This window comes from Acipenser ruthenus, chromosome 4 (assembly GCF_902713425.1).
Source record: "Acipenser ruthenus chromosome 4, fAciRut3.2 maternal haplotype, whole genome shotgun sequence".
NCBI classification, from domain to species: domain Eukaryota; kingdom Metazoa; phylum Chordata; class Actinopteri; order Acipenseriformes; family Acipenseridae; genus Acipenser; species Acipenser ruthenus.
In genome coordinates this window covers 90985910-91004151 of record NC_081192.1, presented here as the reverse complement: position 1 = coordinate 91004151, position 18242 = coordinate 90985910, and the positions used below count along the sequence as shown (strand labels likewise).

Here is an 18242-nt window from a genome sequence, read left to right as displayed (position 1 = left end):
ACATTCCTATATTAACCAATTCTGGCTGCTGAGAGAAGCCCAGAGAGATTCTTTCCTTAGAGGAGGCATGCCTCCGCTTTAAACTCCTATTTGCTATTATACAAGTACTAGCAATGGCAGATGACAGAGTCTGATGATCCCTGGTTTTAATTGGAGGAGCTACTCTGCTGAAGCACCACTGTACTGTACTGAGCCTCCACTGGCGCTACTGCATTTAACATCTGTTTTAAAACTTCTTATTAGCGTGAGTACTGAGCTATCTTGTCACTGATATCATTTTTATCCTTTTCATTGTGATAACAATCTGACAATCTCTGCCTCTTTTACTTTAAATTTTGTATATATTGGAGGCTTTCTGTAATTCAGCACTAATCAAATCAGTACTAAAACACGGTACAAAGGCAGTAATCTGGATGCAAGTTAATACATTCCCCAATATCCTTTACACGCAGTCCAAATTATGGCAATTCATTTTATTCAAATGCTTCTTCTCTGGGGGCTCCAGAATAATTTGCAGGAAATTTGTGTTAAGTAACTTTGTATTATAAGAGGTCATTTACAATAAATATTTTTTTCATTTGTCCGGGACCATGTAGAAAATGTGTAGTATGTGGAAATTTGTTTAATCCGAGTTCATGTTAAGGATAAATATATACTCAGATTTCATATACAGTTTGGCTCTGTATTTACAATGGAATCACAGTTGTTTTTCTTAACACCTTTGTTTCTACATATAACTTGTTTTGTGAAGTGGTTGCTTGCTTCACTTACTGAAGGTTTTTCCACTTACTGTACATGTAAGAGCAGTAATGTCTTAATACAATACTCAACACCAAAGTTAATTGTGTAATACTAATTGCCATTTGTCACTCAATTTCTGATATATTATACTAACACAGTTAGTGCAGTGTATGAAGTGGGCTTGATCAATGCAAATACAGTTAATCTAGTGATAACTTTGAGAAAAAGCAATTTTAATTGGATGAGTTGAAAGCATTTAAAATAATTGAATATTTTTTTCAGAATGCAGTTACCATGAGTGATAATTACACCACTGAATACACATCACACTGTGTCTAATAAAAAGGTCAGTAATACACAAATACCTCAATTATAACTAGCTTTTCAAACCTGCTGCTTTAAAGGGCTTAATCTTCCTCAAAGAAATTACATTTAAATAGTTTGTTTTAATGTATATTCATGAGACGAGAACCATATTGAACTTTGTTAATGACATTTAAATAATTTTTGGTTTCCAATATAACCATTACCTTGAGTATACAATTCGTGGAATTCTATTGTGACCTATACTTGCTTGCAATCTCATTTTTGAACATTCTGTTTTCACACCAATGGTTTCATTTTGTGAGTCATGTATTGCTGATTCCCCACCACTAATCTAATACTGACCCTGGGAACTGAGCTTTTACATTTTAAAATGAGGTTACAGAACAACTTACTATGGCCATGAAACTTTATGTGATATAGCCATATACTCCAAAGGGTCCTCTCATGAAACATCATGTATTTATTTATTCATTTATTTTCATTGTTTTGGTGTTTATTAGGTGTTGTTTATAAAGTAGTATTTGATTTGGTATACCTTTATGTAACACTTTATATTCGCTTATAGTTATAACGGATCCCTAAACTAAACAATCTATAAACATGTTATTAATTATGCTATTAACAATTATAGAATGATTAGAAATAATACAACTATTACACACTTTTGCCATTGTTTATTTTTTTTGCTCTTGTCTATAATTAATTTGCTATTATTTATAACCACTTACAAACATATTTCATGTGTACTATTTACATAGGTCTCTCTCAAGCGGTAACACCACAGAGTGAATATCCACCTTTGCAAAGGGAGAAGTTAATGGTTACACTTTGTTGTACCGGAAGTGCCTTGAGGTCAGACACAATTCTGAGAACTCTGTTGAGATCACAATAATGCTTCACATGTATGACTTATAAAAAGTCACCAGGATATGATGTGTAACAGAAAATGTTACAAAGTGTATCCAAATAAGAACAATTTAATTAAGATAATTTATATTTCACACCATAAAACAATTTAATTAAGATAATTTATATTTCACACCATATCTAGTTAAGTTCAGGAGGCAATGTTAATCATCCTGCTATTGTACAGCCATTTGATTTCACTGCCCTATACTGTATTTGCATGAGCTGTACTCTAAAATAGATTCCTGGATGGAATTGTATTACTGCCTGCTGGTGTCCAGCAACCCAGTGTACCAGTCTCTATACTCTGTGTTTAGTTTGTGAAAAGCCACACAATGTTATGTGATCAATATCTTTGTGTACTGTTTTCATTCTAAAACACAAACCTCAAAGCCAAAGCAATGTATTTTCTACTGCAGAGTCTCCCCACTAGAGCAGAGCTTGAAGATATTGTTTGTCTCGTAGAGTGATGGTGTTTTTGCCAAGGGTCAACAAACACTAAAGAAGTGATTTTACTGAAATTACCTGAACAGGTACTACAGGTAATAGCACAATGGGTTCCTGTTTCTAGATTTTCTACCTATTTTTACTGCAGTATGTACTGTTCTCCATTTTGTTACTTAGTACTGTAGTTTGCACTAGCTGTCAGTTGTTACACGAAGAGGCAACCACACAGACTGACAGACTGCCTGTATAGTCAACAGCGTGTCTTCATGATTCTTTTAAAAACACTGTGATCCCAATCTCTCCACCAATTGGCTATCTGTCTCCCCTGAAGGGGCTAGAAGTCTTTTAATCAACTTTTTTGTCTTCTGAAGTCCGAGTAAAAAATTGCTCGGGAAAGTTGGCTGCGTACTACTGTAGTTTTGAAGGTCTGACTTTCTTATGCCTGCTAAATCTGAATAATCAGCTGTTTTCCTCCTGCTGCGCCATCTCTTATTGGTCAACACTGTGAGCCAATGATAAACCAAAGAAGACCAGTACTGGTCTTCAGCCAGCCAGCAGCAGTTCGAGATGGACCTAAAAGCACACTTCAAAACCCACTGTAGTTGTTTCTGACAGAATTAGTTATGTACAGATGGTTCACGCAGGACACCACTACATTATGGAAGACAGCTATGCTAAGCATTAAGTAAGCAATTACAACAACACGTCCTCTTCAGCGTCTATGGAGCAACTCATTACTTCCACAAAACACATTTACAGAACATTTTACAAATAACAGCAATAATAACACAATCCCCCCTTAGAAGGTTGGTTGTGATTGGTGTTTATTGTCACTTTTCTAACTTTTCAACTACAACTTCTGGGTTAAAACAAGACACGTGACTCTTAACGATGAGGGTCTCAGTTATTGATATTTAATCTTTTTCAGTGATTAAAAAAAACACATTCCCAGACCGTCCTTTGTAATGACAGTTCCAAGATCTAATAGTAAAGGATGTCAGGTTCAGTCGGTCTCAATTTCAGTCCTCTGTGATATCTGTCTTATTAAGAGTTGTCTCACATTGGTCACTGCCATGAAATATTATGAATTAAGCCTCTATGTAGCAACTCAGAGATGATAGACTACTGCAACAGTATAAAAAAAATCTGTCAATTACTGTAAACATATTCATTACCTTTTCTAAATTTTCTTTTTTAACAATTTTCTCCTAGCCTGCCTGAATAAAGCTCACATAGAGTGAGAATTGAAGTAGATGTCCTGTTGATTTGCATGTATATTAAGTTCCAGCATTGATGGAAGCATTGGTATATAGAGTACAGGGTGCTTCCTAAACAACACCACATGAAGAAAAGAACATCGCAATACATATTGAGTTAAACCACTTTCCATGAACCACCCTGAATATGGAACTATCTGCTGTTGGGCAATGTTAATAAAAAGTCAAAGTTTGTCGAATGTTAATAAAGAAGATATATGCTGTCAGCTGGGATGAGCATGGGGTTCAAATATTCTTTCAAAACTGAAATATTCAACTTGAAATATTCAAACTTCATTTTGACTTTACAGGAGATACTGTACAGTTTATTTCAGAGGTCATTCGCACATTGCTTTCTCTTGCATATCATCTTCTTGATACAGTCATTTACAAATTCTGTTTTATGAATGAATAAGAACATGGCTGTTTTTGCCACAAAGACATTTCCAGCAGTGTTTGTTAAAATGTTTGAGCATTTCTCCCAGCACTAACATGTAGTAACATGCCAATAAAGCTGTTAAATAGCATTAGGTTATTTATCATTTAAATAGCTAATCTAAAAATATGTTTCTCGGTATAAGTTTGCTAGGTTTTCAACATCAGAAATAGGATAGAATTTGAACATTACACCTTTTTTTAAACAATTTTAATGTTATTAGCTTTATTGTAAGTTGATTCAAAAGAATACAACTGCAGATGAGAACAGTACTTAATAAACATTTTGAATCTTTCTTTCAGTTGCAAATGAAACAGGAGAAACAAATGCACGACCCCTTGCCAGATTTGCACGTGAGTATTTTTTTCTTTTTTGCTTGAAGTGCTGGCTATATACAAGCTATGCAGTTTGCCATTTACTGTATTACATTACATTTGTTCAAAAGGCAGTTGTTACTTCTATAAAGCACACTGAACTTTTTGTCAATATTCCCCATGTGTTTGTTTCAGATACAACAGCAAGCTGCACTTGGATAATCTACCCATAAAATCTACCATTACAGAGTAGCACATTATATCCATACTTTTTATATATTTAGGAAAGGTGGTGTCAAATGTAATTTTAATAATGAACCATATATTTTGTATGCTGTTTACACCCATTATGAGGAATTCATTGGCCATTAAAACAACAGTAAGCTTCAATTAATTGTAAAGTTGACGATATACTAGATATCCACCAGATGGCAGTAAAATACAGTACTTCTGTGATAAAATAATCTTTATTCATCAGGCATCGTATCCTTGAGAGGTGGGGGGCGTCTTTAAAATCAATATGTTCAGGCTTACTCATTTAGACATCAGTCCCACACCACGCAATTCTCCAAAAGAGACCAAGGATAGTTAGCCTTTGACACTCAACTAGGCCTCACACCACATAGGCTAAAACTCATCACAAAAATGTAAAAAAAAACCAAAACTGTCACCTTTGCTGTACTTGGAATGGAAATAGCTCTGCGCCATAAATGTGTCATTAAAAGCCTTCTCAATGGTAACTGTGAAATTCAACACAATATTATATCATTTTATATCTACCACTTAATCCATTTTGACATTTCATTTAAACACATTTTCTAAGCAAGACATTATGCATCAGGTTTGACACAGAAAAGGATTTTATATTTTGTCTTAAATCTTTGTTGTTGCAGGGATGCTGCTTTAGTCTCATAAGATTATAAAGTATCTGTGTCTGACAATCCAAAACAAGTTCTAATGACATCTTGGTGAGCTGCGATCTTCTGTATTATCAATATTTCTTATAAATATTCATGATATGTCGCCGTAACATTTTATACAAACCAAATGCACTGTAAACTTTTTTTTACCATACTTGTTATCCACTATTACCCACCCCCTCCCCATCCCCCTTTTACTTTTAAGGAAAACAGAGTACAAATATGTCAAATAAAATGTATACATAAAACATACAAATTAAAAAGTATAATACAAAAATCTAAAAATTCAGAATAACAGAGGTAACAATCACTGCTTCACCTGGGTAATCTTTCACACCATAGAGCACAAGTCCCATTTGGTACCTTGATCAACACAAAGATGTATTCATGTATTTATTTTAGGTTCCAAGTCCCAAAATACTCTGTGGAATGCCATCACTGCAGGGACCCGGATCAAGGACAAAGAGAAGAGGGGGATTGTCATTGACCCCCGAAACCCAGATGAAATCCTTGCAGATGAGCTTCCCTCTGTGGACAGTGCAGATGCCATGGAGAAGACGGCTATCAGGTCGGCCCTGGAATGACAAACCCCTTTCATTTCTCACATTCATCAAGCTTGTTTGGGTGACAGTGATAGTGAAAAGGGTTGAAGGTTTTTTTTTTTAGTTTTTTTTTTATATGATTTTCACTATGCTAGGGTTTGTTTGGATGTGGGCTAATATAGAACTTTCTAGAAAAAAAACAGTGTTATCTATCCCTCTCTATTGTTGTTTCTGCCCAGATCATTATTTATTTTGCTTGTTCTCTATTAAAGCAAAATCATCCCTTTTAAAACCGCCTGTAAAATTTGAGAACTGAAGTCATTTGAAAAAAGTTGTAATTTTCCATTTCTAACTCCCAGGCATGTACAGTAGTCACCCCTGTACATAATAGGGTTAGATAAAACAGGCACGAACTTGAATGTGCAAAGTATGCATTTAACATGCAGCTGGCCACTTGAAGCCCAGTCCTTGCCATTTAAATTGAGGTTAAAAACATTGGTGTCAGGAGTTTGATCAGGACTTCAAGCATTGCTCAGTAGTGTTACTACAGTCGTGTTCTACAGGCCAAGATATGGTGTCTGATGACATGTAACAACTCTAATATTTTCATTTGTTCTTGGGTTTGTATTTGTGTATCATTAATTATCCTGTTTCTGTTGCTGGTTTAGGTTTTGGCTGTACTGGATTAACACTTGGTATTGTTTTTATAGCTTAAAACAAAAATATATATTTGTGGGGGAAATCGTAGGTACCGTCTGACTTCATTAGAAGTCCTGACCCTTGACATGAAGAAGTCCTGACTGTTGACAAATTTAAATAGGGATTGCTATGAGATTCCTTGCAGCTGTATATGTATCTGGAACTACGTAGGCCATTATAAATTATTGAATAACAGAACATGTTTTTTAATATTTGTTTTGTCTTTTTCTTTGGAGATCTATACAACTTTTTTGGTCAGCAGGTTCAGACATATTAGGTTAATACATTTCAGATTAGTGTATTAACGCATACTTACTTCCTTACAGCAGCCATGGTAATGAATCTCCCCCAATCAGCTGATGATTTAATAATACTGACATCAGCATATGTCCTTCATCTTTAAACAGTATGGTTTGCAGTGCGTATCCAGTCCTTGTCTTTCCATTCAATTCAATGGGCTGAGGTCAAACTGAAGTTTCAATCACCCTTTTTATCTAAAAAATGTAATCAAATAAAATAAAAATCTCTATAAAATGTATGCCACAGTAGTTAAAGCAACCTAATGACATATGACAAATTTGCCTGAACAGTTTTTATGCTTGCTTAGGCATCCTCAGTGACAGTTTGGATGGTTTCATTCTATACATACAGAACTCATAAAACTGTTCTCAGTCATAGATTGCTTTTTGAACAACAGTCTAGAACAGATATATAATATCCAATGTTATTTTATTCATAAAAATAGACACTGAAAAAACTTTCTTATTTAAGTGAATGAGTCAAAGCTTTGTGCATAGGGACCATCATCCTGCATCTCTTAAAGAAAAGAGACAGGTACTGTAAAGTTGTTCTGAAGTCAGGTGGAGGCTGGATTAAAGACATAGTGATAAGAGCACTTTTCACTGAGATTAAATACAGAATAAAAATACATTATTATTATTATTATTATTATTATTATTATTATTATTATTATTATTATTATTACTATTATTCAATGTGATCAAATCATTTTCCTGCCCAAGATTTTTTTGGGGGAAAAGAGGCCTTCTGTAATATTTGGATCGATGTTGCATAACACTTTTCTGTTAAACAAACCAATTATAACTATTCAGAATCTCATGAATAATGATCATGACTTATTGTATCGGACTTCTAAAAAATTACAAAATTTATGTTTCAACCTTTTGGAATTTGGTCTGTAGCAAACATGATGCAAGTAAAAGGTTTTCATAAATCATTATTAGAATTGCAAAGATCTGAATGTTATCTTATACTGCGTTTGACACTTCATGCTGTCACCCAGTCATTCCCATTGTTCCCCATTCTCTTTATCAACTTAAATTACCATTTAATTAAAAAAAAGAAACATTAGCTTAATAAATCACCCCAACATAATTACACTTCAGTTGAACTAGCATAGCAATTTCAGTTATCAATAACAATGTCAATGGTTCTTGGATTTGAAGCTGTAATTTTACTGTTGTATATCTGTCAATGTCACCCCATTTATTACATGTCAATCAATTATATTCCAATCCTTTGTACATGATTGCAATTATTTTCAGTCAGCGAGGACTACATCTCAAATTTAGAAACAGGGAGACTGAAGTTGTTTTTTAAACCAATGTAGCAAATTCCAGTAAATGAACATTATTATTTATTATTATTTATTTCTTAGCAGACGCCCTTATCCAGGGCGACTTACAATTGTTACAACATATCACATTATACATTATTTCACATTACCTATACTTAGCAAGAAAGGATAGTACAGCAGGTACAGGTAGAAAAGTTAAAGTATTGTTTGGAGTTGTTTATTGCTAGTTTTTGTATTTTATACATGTAACTTTGGGAAACCAGTACCGTCAAAAAGTTTACATAAATCACAACTTAACAGTGATTATTGGAGAGGTATTAAACAACAATGTTATTGGTATTCCATCTCTTTGCAAGTAGACCATATTAGTATTAGGAATGTAATATTGATTTGATAAAAACCAGCAATAGACTTCTATTAATACATTGAATGTGATTAATTTGATGAACTGTCTATTGGTTTGACATTCTTTGATGAATCCACAGCTTTCAGTTGGATTGGAAATGTAATCAATAAAAAGATCAAAGGAAACATCTTATAATTCCTGTTATTGCTCTTAACCTAAATGTACTGCTTTAACAACTCTGCAGCATTTTATGAGCAGTAACTTTGCAATAGTACTGAAAATTACCCATATACAATACTTAGTTGTCCTACATTAAAACGTTTGTAGGGATAAATTAAATTAAACTTTTCTGCCCCAAGGTAATGAAAAATAAACATCTAACAGCATATGTGTGACTCTTGTAAATCTGTCTATAAACATTTTAGATCAAACAAACAGACCACGCTGTGTCCACAACATGGCATTATACATGTAAGCCAGCAATGACTGGGCCTGACACCCACCCAATCCTTACAGCAAATGAGAGAGATCCCGACTTCCATTAATCAATCGAAATAAAAGAAAAAAGATTTGTATCCTAGGAATCAACTTCAATGGCAAATGCCAGGTCTGAACTTGCCAGCAGAGGGTGTAACACTACAGTGTAAAAGCCTGGACAATGCTTGTAAAAGCAAAACACCATATCTTCCAAGTATCTTGTATGCTACTGTATAACACCAGCACTAGGCCAGTTCTGTAAATATCTGTACTTTCTTTTTTTTTTTTTTACCCCTTTACAAGTGCCTTGTACTGTAGGTGCTTTTGGTGCCATGTCCTAGGACTGTCGTGGAAACATAGTAGTAATGCCATTAGTACTGGGGAAATTGATATTACAAAGCTTACTTAAAATATTTAAAATACATGAAACCATCTTATCATTATTATTATTATTATTATTATTATTATTATTATTATTATTATTATTATTATTATTATTTATTTATTTCTTAGCAGACGCCCTTATCCAGGGCGACTTACAATCGTAAGCAAATACATTTGTGTTACATGTGGTGACAGTCTGGTTGTGGGGTGCCATGCCCCCAATGAGAAGTCTGTCTCTGCTTGAAAAGTGTATGTGTACTGTGAGCCAATGCACATAACAAAATAAACCCATTCACGACAGATATTGTCTCATACACAGATGTTTACCATCCTATAGCTCTATATTAGTATTGGCTAATAAACACTGTACATCAGTGTAATACACCAAGCATCAAAAGAAACGTATCACTATTATAACACATTTATTTTTGAAAAAAAAAATAAGGTATATAAATGATGGACATTGACGAAATGTTTTTGGTTTCTTTTTAATCACTCGATCTTTCATCCTTGACCATGACACGCTTGAGTGATTATGACTGAAGCATATGCACTTAATCATCTAATTAGTGAGACAGTTGATTGGAAACTGGATATGGAGTGATTTCAGCTGTTGCATTGCAAGCTTGAATAAAAGCAATAAAGAAAATCACAGAAAAACACCAATATTAGTGCAATCAGCATGTTGGAGGCTGGACTAGGGCAGCATACTGTGGCTCGCCGTCTTGGGTGCTCACAGCCAGCAATTTCAAACCCGGCGAGACAGTATAACCAGACACACTCTGTCATGACAGGCCACAAACTGGGAGACCAAGAGTCACAACACCTGCCCAAGATCGACAGATCATTTTGCAGCATCTTCGTGATGTCAATTGTTAATCAGCATAATAAAAAGTCTAAAACAGAGTTTGTCATTTTTTGATCACATCTAGTGAATTTTATCCAAATATAAGTGATTAGTTTCTTTTGCTGCTCAAATATAAGTGATACGTTTCTTTTGATGCTCAAATATAAGTGATACGTTTCTTTTGATGCTCAGTATACATACTATGAAATAGTTTAAGTAATCTATTTTGTATCTATTTATCAGAGGAAAAGATAATTTAGGCCACTCTGGCAAAATTACAAAAAATTACAAAATTCCCTAACCTATATTTCCCCCTTTGACTGTTTTTCTGCTTGAGTCTCTGAGTCTCTGCTGTCATGTTACTATTTTCATTAAGACCATGTAGTCTTCTAGTTTTCCTTTTTTTTTTAAAAAAAAAAAGCATCACATCAAATGTTGGTATTGTTGTTTTACAGCTCAGAATGGGCTGTAATTGACAAGTCGATAATCTTTTAGTGGTCAATAGTTATTTTCTGAGCACCAGTCACTTCAGACTTGTTATTAAGCAAGGATACTTGAAAAAAGATAATTACATTTGTACAGGCAAAACTGACAGTTAAGCACAATCAAACCATTTACACAGTATATGTATGTTAATATTTTAAACAATTTGACCATCTACTGTATATAGTCACTTATTTGGCCTTCAGTACAATAGTTTACACTAAAGCCATCAATTACAATGCACATTATTTATTTACTATTAAGCCCTTGCAGCTTGCATCCCAATTGGTTTGGGCTATAGCCAGTTAGGAGTGCCTTCTGATGTCAGAACAGTTCAGTGCAATGCTCCAGTACCTACACCTGTGGTCTTTTAAAATAGCAGAAGACAAAAGATTTTTGTCTTAATGAACCAGAAACTTGAAAATTGAAACCTGGAGATGAAAAAAGACATTACATTACAGTACATTACAATGGCTTTTCAGTTCATTCAAAGATACAAAAATGAAATAAAATGGTGTTTTTTTTTTTTTTTTTTTAAACCAACAGCCAACTTTTTTTGGTTCAGTTTTCAACTTTTATTAAACAGATATTGATTGTAGGAGGCTGTGTTGTCCAGTGGTTAAAGAAGAGGGCTTGTAACCAGGAGATCACCGGTTCAAATCCTGGCACAGCCACTGACTCTTTGTGTGACCCTGAGCAAGTCACTTAACCTCCTTGTGCTCCTTTCGGGCAAGATGTTATTGTAAATGACTCTGCAGCTGATGCATAGTTCACACACCCTAGTCTCCGTAAGTTGTCTTGGATAAAGGCATCTGCTAAATATTTAATAATAATGTTACAGATGAAAAGTGCCCCTTTGGGTTGAAGAAGTGAACAATTGCCTCTCCCTCTGCTACGCCGGGCGTATAAGCCACTGGAGAATATTGTTTTAGATAGATAATTTTTTGAGAAACGCTATGAAAGACACCATGGGATTTATTTATCAGCCTCCACAGTTTCCTGTAATTTGTCATTCCAAACCCATAGAAAATACAGTAAAGAAGCAAGCAGTCACAATGAGCAAGTTATGTAATATATGCTTAAAGGAAAACATAATTTGTCCTGTAGTGTATTTACAGCACAGCATACAACATGATGACATGCCCTTGGATATTGAGATCATCATACAGTGATTCGTGTAATGCAGAGGAAGGGATCACGATGTACTGCACTTACTGTAAATCCCCATATCATTAAAATAGCTGTTTGCTTGCGAGGCTCCTGATGTAATGGATTATTTTGTTCTAAATATTACCAGCATGTTGGGTGAGAGAAAGGTCATCAGTTTTATTCTAGTCTTCAAAAGAACATAAAACCCTTCTTTTACTGTCATCAAAATGTTTAATGAATCAACTGCAATGCTTGATGAAAGAGGGTTTTTTCACCTTAAAAATAAAATGCTAGTAAACTCTATTTTTGAATAGGAAGTCCTTAGTAATATATTCATAGTGGCTACTTGTGTTGTATTTTGATCAAGAACAGAGGCCCTGCAGCTGTGGGTGTTACATGAAGAGCCAATGTCCTTTTCAATATTGTTAATACATGGAACTAAGTTCTACTTGAAACTTATGTTTTGTAGTTCCTATTTCAATAATATAATAAGGACACACCTGCCACCATGGAAACAGAAACAATATATACAGTATAATGCATAACATGTAACCTGTAACCTGTAACAAAAGGTTATGGGCGGATGCTCCTGCAGAAAAGCAACCAAGTTTACAATTCTTAAAACACAAGTACATAATTACTAGAAGTCATTTATTGTTGAGCTTTTTAATTGTGTTAATGCAGTTATTATTTGAATGTCCTGTCTTTTTGGAATGCCCATGCACATTCAACCCAACAGGAATTGGATATGTGCTTATAATAAAACAGGAATTGGATATGTGCTTATAATAAAACAGGAATTGGATATGTGCTTATAATAAAATGCATTACTTCACACAGGTATGAAGTATGAGCTCAATCTCATTTTTTTAAGTTTTTGTTTAACTTAAAGCTATAGTTTCCAGAGCAGCAATACGTTTATCAAGCCAGGTCGTCACACTGTACATACAAGGCTTCTAGCCTGGGTGAGGGAATGTGTCAAATGCTGTATTGCAGACGTGCCTTTGAACATGCAAGAGTAAAAACCTTGTCAAAGTATTTTCTTAATTTCGTATTTTAATAAATTCTCTTAACTTAAGGCCATAACATAGAAAATCTGGTCTGGAGAACTTGTATCTGATACTGAACAGCAGATTATTCTTATTAGTTAAATTATGTTTACAGTTCCCCTCCCCCCCCCAAAAAAAATAAGAAAATGTTTTGAAGATTGTTAGATGTTAATTCTCACTTTTCAGATTAAAACCAAAGAATGTCTATTAACACAAAAAAATCCTGAATACATTCCATAGAACAGTTGTGAATTGGGTGAATTGAGTTGTGAATTGGGTCTTGCTTTGAATGAATCTTGAAAACAGAAAGAGAAACTTAACTAACTGGCTCCCTTTAGCACTTTTATTTCCTCCATAACATTTACACCACATTTCTCTTTTTCACCCTTAAACAAACCACCCTGTGCCTTTGTAAACAAAAGTAATTTATTAGCCATGTATGGGGATGGTGGATTAGCAACATACCATTTAAGATCAACAACCGACTATTCAACAGGATAGCCCTCCATTAAAGTTTCCATTAAGTATAAAAGTAGCCAGAGACACTGCCAATAATAATTGTGCATGGGAAAAGGTCTGGTGTGTAGTTAATGTGTAATTATACTAAGGTGCTAAATGCTGTTGGAATTGGAGGGGACGGTGGAATCCTCTGTGCTTTGGTTTTTAATGATACACCTGCTTGTAATATTACTCTATTCCCTATTTATGAGAAAAATGATTCTATTTGCTTTATTTCATCCTTGGCATCTTACAGACAATTACATTAATTTTTTTAAATCTAAATTGTTTAAAAAAAAATTATCTTGAAGTTATTAATTCCATAGATGTTCGATGGGATTCTGATCAGGACTCATAGAAAGCCACTTCAGAATAGTCCAGTGTTTTGTTCTTATCCATTCTTGGGTGCTTTTAGCTGTGTGTTTTGGGTTATTATCCTGTTGGAGGACCCATGACCTGCGACTAAGACAGAGCTTTCTGACACTGGGCAGTACTCCAGAATGCCTTGATAGTCTTGAGATTTCATTGTGCCCTGCACAGATTCAAGGCACCTTGAGCCAGGCGCAGCAAAGCAGCCCCAAAACATAACCGAGCCTCCTCCATGTTTCACTGTAGGTATGGTGTTCTTTTCTTTGAAAGCTTCATTTTTTCATCTGTGAACATAGAGCTGATGTGACTTGCCAAAAAGCTCCAGTTTTGACTCATCTGTCCAAAGGACATTCTCCCAGAAAGATTGTGGCTTGTCAATATGCATTTTAGCAAATTTCAGTCTACCTTTTTTATGTTTTTCTGTCAAAAGTGGAGTCCTCCTGGGTCTTCTTCCATGGAACCCACTTTCGCTCAAAAAGCGACGGATGGTGCGATCAGAAACTGATGTACCTTCACCTTGGAGTTCAGCTTGTATCTCTTTGGCAGTTATCCTTGGTTCTTTTTCTACCATTCGCACTATCCTTCTGTTCAATCCGAGGTCGATTTTCCTCTTGCGGCCGCGCCCAGGGAGGTTGGCTACAGTTCCATGGACCTTAAACTTCTTAATAATATTTGCAACTGTTGTCACAGGAACATCTAGCTGCTTGGAGATGGTCTTGTAGCCTTTACCTTTACCATGCTTGTCTATTATTTTCTTTCTGATCTCCTCAGACAACTCTCTCCTTTGCTTTCTCTGGTCCATGTTCAGTGTGGTGCACACAATGATACCAAACAGCACAGTGACTACTTTTCTCCATTTAAATAGGCGGAATGACTGATTACAAGATTGGAGACATGTGTGATACTAATTAAAGAAACTAATTAGTTTGAAATATCACTATAATCCAATTATTTATTATCTTTTCTAAGGGGTACTGTGGCAAAGTGGTAATGACGTGCAGGTGAGTGCAGTGCAGAATAATTACACAGACAGACGTTAGTACAGGTGCAAGGGTGTTTATTTATTTTTGTAAATGTCCAGAGCCTCAAGGCAAAACCTGTAAATAATAATAGTGCTGGAAGTGATACAGCGGCATGTATCACTTCTAATTTATAATCCCGCGGGTTTGACCCGCAACCCCAAAGTCCCGTTCCGACACCCACACTAAACACGAACACAAAAGACAGTGCGTGATTCAAGTGCTAAAAGGTGCAAACACAAAGACAGTTGGTAGTGAAAGGTGAGTGGTGAAGTCCGGGTTTTTCGCTGGCCTGCGGCTGCAGCTCCGGATCGTGCTCAGTAATCTTCTGTGACAAATAACACACAAGACACACAGTGTTAATACACAGACACAGAACACTCACGGCTTATTCACGGTACGGGCTCCTTCTCGGTTATTTAACTTAACCATATGCAAAGGAACAGATCACTCAAGCCATGCCCCCTATTTTTACCCTCGCCCATGACCCCGAGGTTAACGAGCGCATCCGCTCCTCCAGTCCTCGGATGCCACGCCGCTTACCGTCTGGGTCACTGAGCTCGGGTGCCATGGCTCCGCCCCCTTCCGAACTGACCGACTTCCATCTACCCTACGGAATAAATTGTCGTGCCATTTCATTAAGGGTACTCTGTTCCTCCTATACCGTGCTCTCACAGGTCGAGAGGGAGATCTAACACTAAGACTCATTCGATCTTTGTCACAGGTACCAACAAATGTGTCCAGGCCATTTTAGAATATCTTTGTAGAATAAGCAATAATTCATCTCTTTTCACAGCTTCTTTGCTTTATTCTATGACATACCAAAGGCATGCAAGTATACATGATAAAATAGCTTTTAATTTCATCACTTTTCAGGAGGAATGAAGCATTATTTCAATGAGCTGTAAGGGTACCAACAAATTTGAGCACGTCTGTATATATATATATATATATATATATATATATATATATATATATATATATATATATATATATATATATATATATATTATAGGACCAAAATGTAACACTGTCACAATCACAAAGTCCAATAGGTTTTGTTTTCTACTATTTCCTCACTGTATCACTGTAAACTTGGATTCAGAACCCATTCGTATGCTGTCACTTGTTCTTTCTTTATTTGCAATACCTGCAACACTGAAGGAGTGAGTCTTCATGCTAAAAAAGAAAGCTGAGTGGGGCTCCCAAGTGGCGCATCTGGTAAAGGCACTCCGAGTGGAGTTCAGGATGTGCCCTATAGCCTGGAGGTCGCCGTTTCGAGTCCATGCTATTCTATTGCTGACTGTAGACGGGAGCTCCCAGGAGGCAGCGCACAACTGGCCAAGCTCCGCCTGGGGGGGGGGGGGGGGCGTGGGGGGGTCAGGGTGTCCTCGGCTCACCACGCACCAGCAACCCCTGTAATCTGGCCAGGCGCCTGCGGGCTTGCCTCTAAGCTGCCCAGAGCTGCATTGAACTCCGACGCTGTAGCTCTGAGGTGGCTGCACGGTGAGTCTGCAGTGTGAAAAAAAGTGGTCGGCTAACAACACTTGCTTCGGAGAACAGTGTGTGTTCATCTTCGCCGTTCCTGAGTTAGCGCGGGATTGGCTATACCAAATTGGGAGAAAATAATAAAATAATTGACGATTACTAAATTAAAAAAAAGAAAGCTGTATTTAAATAAAACGTTTAAAAATCCAATAAAATCATATAAGCACCGCAGTGGTGAAAAATTGACAGCTTCTGGAATTGTTACCATACTTTGATTGCCGGCAGCAGAACAAGAATCATCTGCGGTGGAGCAGCAGTTGCTACCATCAGCTACAGAGAAGGGGGAGGAGGTGAGGAGCCCACCTCCACCATAGCCCCGACCACCACCCCTGCGATCCAGTCCGGTGACGCTGGATACAGTCCCTTGCCCCATGCTTCTGGACACCCTGCCGGAATGCCCAGAACTCCCTGTGCTGGACCTAGTGCCCATGTACAGTTATTCACCTGGTTTCCTACTCCGCTCCCCCTGAAACTCCAGACGTCACGGCGCACTCAGATGACGTCACATACGTTCCCCCTGCCTCCTACTATGTTCCCCCTGGAGGATCAGACGTCGCTACGCCGGATCCAAGGCTCTCACCTCTGCCTGCTGCTGCACCCACCAGGTTACCGGCCTGCGAGTCAGTCCCGTCCCGAGGTCAACCTTTGTGTGTCGTAAGGGTTCTGCGATCAGTAAACGGCTTAGCTGTCTGATACAGTTAGAACTGGAAATTAAAAAGTATAGTGTAGTACTCCAAATGGGAGTTAGGTTTTGTTTTTGTTTTGTTGTTTTTATTTTTATTTTTGTAAATAATAAAATCTGCACAAAAGTGCTTAAAAAAAATACCATTCTTGTTTCTGGGTCTGCTTCAAAAGGGCTAGCGAAACTTTTAAAACAAGTGAAATCTTTCACACTTAAATACACTAGTGGCTAATTCCTGACCCACACAGAATTTGTCTTCATTTACACAGTTTACTATTGTAGGTTAAACTAGACTCTGACACAGTAGTTACCTAAAGATGTTTGTCATCTGAGATGCCATCATCATATATCATAACAGTAATTGACTTCAGTGGACCCACTTAAAAGAAAACTGTCCCACAATGCACTGAATTTAAACCCTGAAATTGAATTTATTTATAATAACATGTTTAACAAAATAGCGTTTAAAGTTTTTAAAATATCATTTTTTTTTATAAACAAAACAATGATAGTCTTTCAGCTGCAATCATTTCGTCGCTACTGTTAAGAACAGTTTGCAATGTAGTTACTTCCTGAACTATAATCTATGTGATTTGCAGGAGGAATTTGCTTTGATGAGTTCTTGGTTCAAACTTGAATTGCATCTGCATTATTGGGATACTTGAGTGCTCTCATTCTGCAGTTTGATGAGCAGAGGCACACCACAGGAATTGCACTATTTGATACACATCAGAAGTAATGCATACATATTCCCCTTTCCTTTTTTGGTAATGGTGCACAGCTGATGTCTCCAGAGTTCTAAAAAACCTAATTTTCCACTTCACTGCAGACACTGTAAGAGAAGTGATAGAGGCTGAGTGTGATACAGAATCATATTTTACAGCCTGAGTATACCTTGAAGAAAGTCAGGTTTATTTCACAAAATAAATTATGTCATTTAATAATGAAAAATAAAGAAAATCAATTTTGGAAACAAGTGCCCCTCTTTATTTTCTTTCAAAGTGTGCATTGATATGCTTGGTGTAGACAAAGTACTATCTCCCACCAGGTTGGAGACCTACAAGAAAAAAATTTGAATGTATTCTAAATCAAATTAATGAAGAAAAGTATTTTTAAACTTTCATTTTCATTGAATTAGTGACACATCAATAACGTAGAGAGCTTTCCAGTCGTGACAGAGTGCAGCAGTCTAAAGAAGGCCCATGT

At 36.3% G+C, this 18242-nt stretch overlaps 1 protein-coding gene across 3 annotated transcripts in view; it reads left to right on the top strand.

Annotated features, from left to right (window-relative positions):
* Nucleotides 1-18242, top strand: part of LOC117400629 (dual specificity calcium/calmodulin-dependent 3',5'-cyclic nucleotide phosphodiesterase 1C-like) — a 185425-nt gene that overhangs the window by 39472 nt on the left and 127711 nt on the right. For all 3 annotated transcript variants that reach the window (XM_059023082.1, XM_034000842.2, XM_034000841.2), the window contains exons 2-3: nucleotides 4416-4466; nucleotides 5750-5915. In XM_059023082.1, the coding sequence (XP_058879065.1) occupies nucleotides 4416-4466; nucleotides 5750-5915 (217 nt within the window). The remainder of the gene's footprint in view (nucleotides 1-4415; nucleotides 4467-5749; nucleotides 5916-18242) is intronic.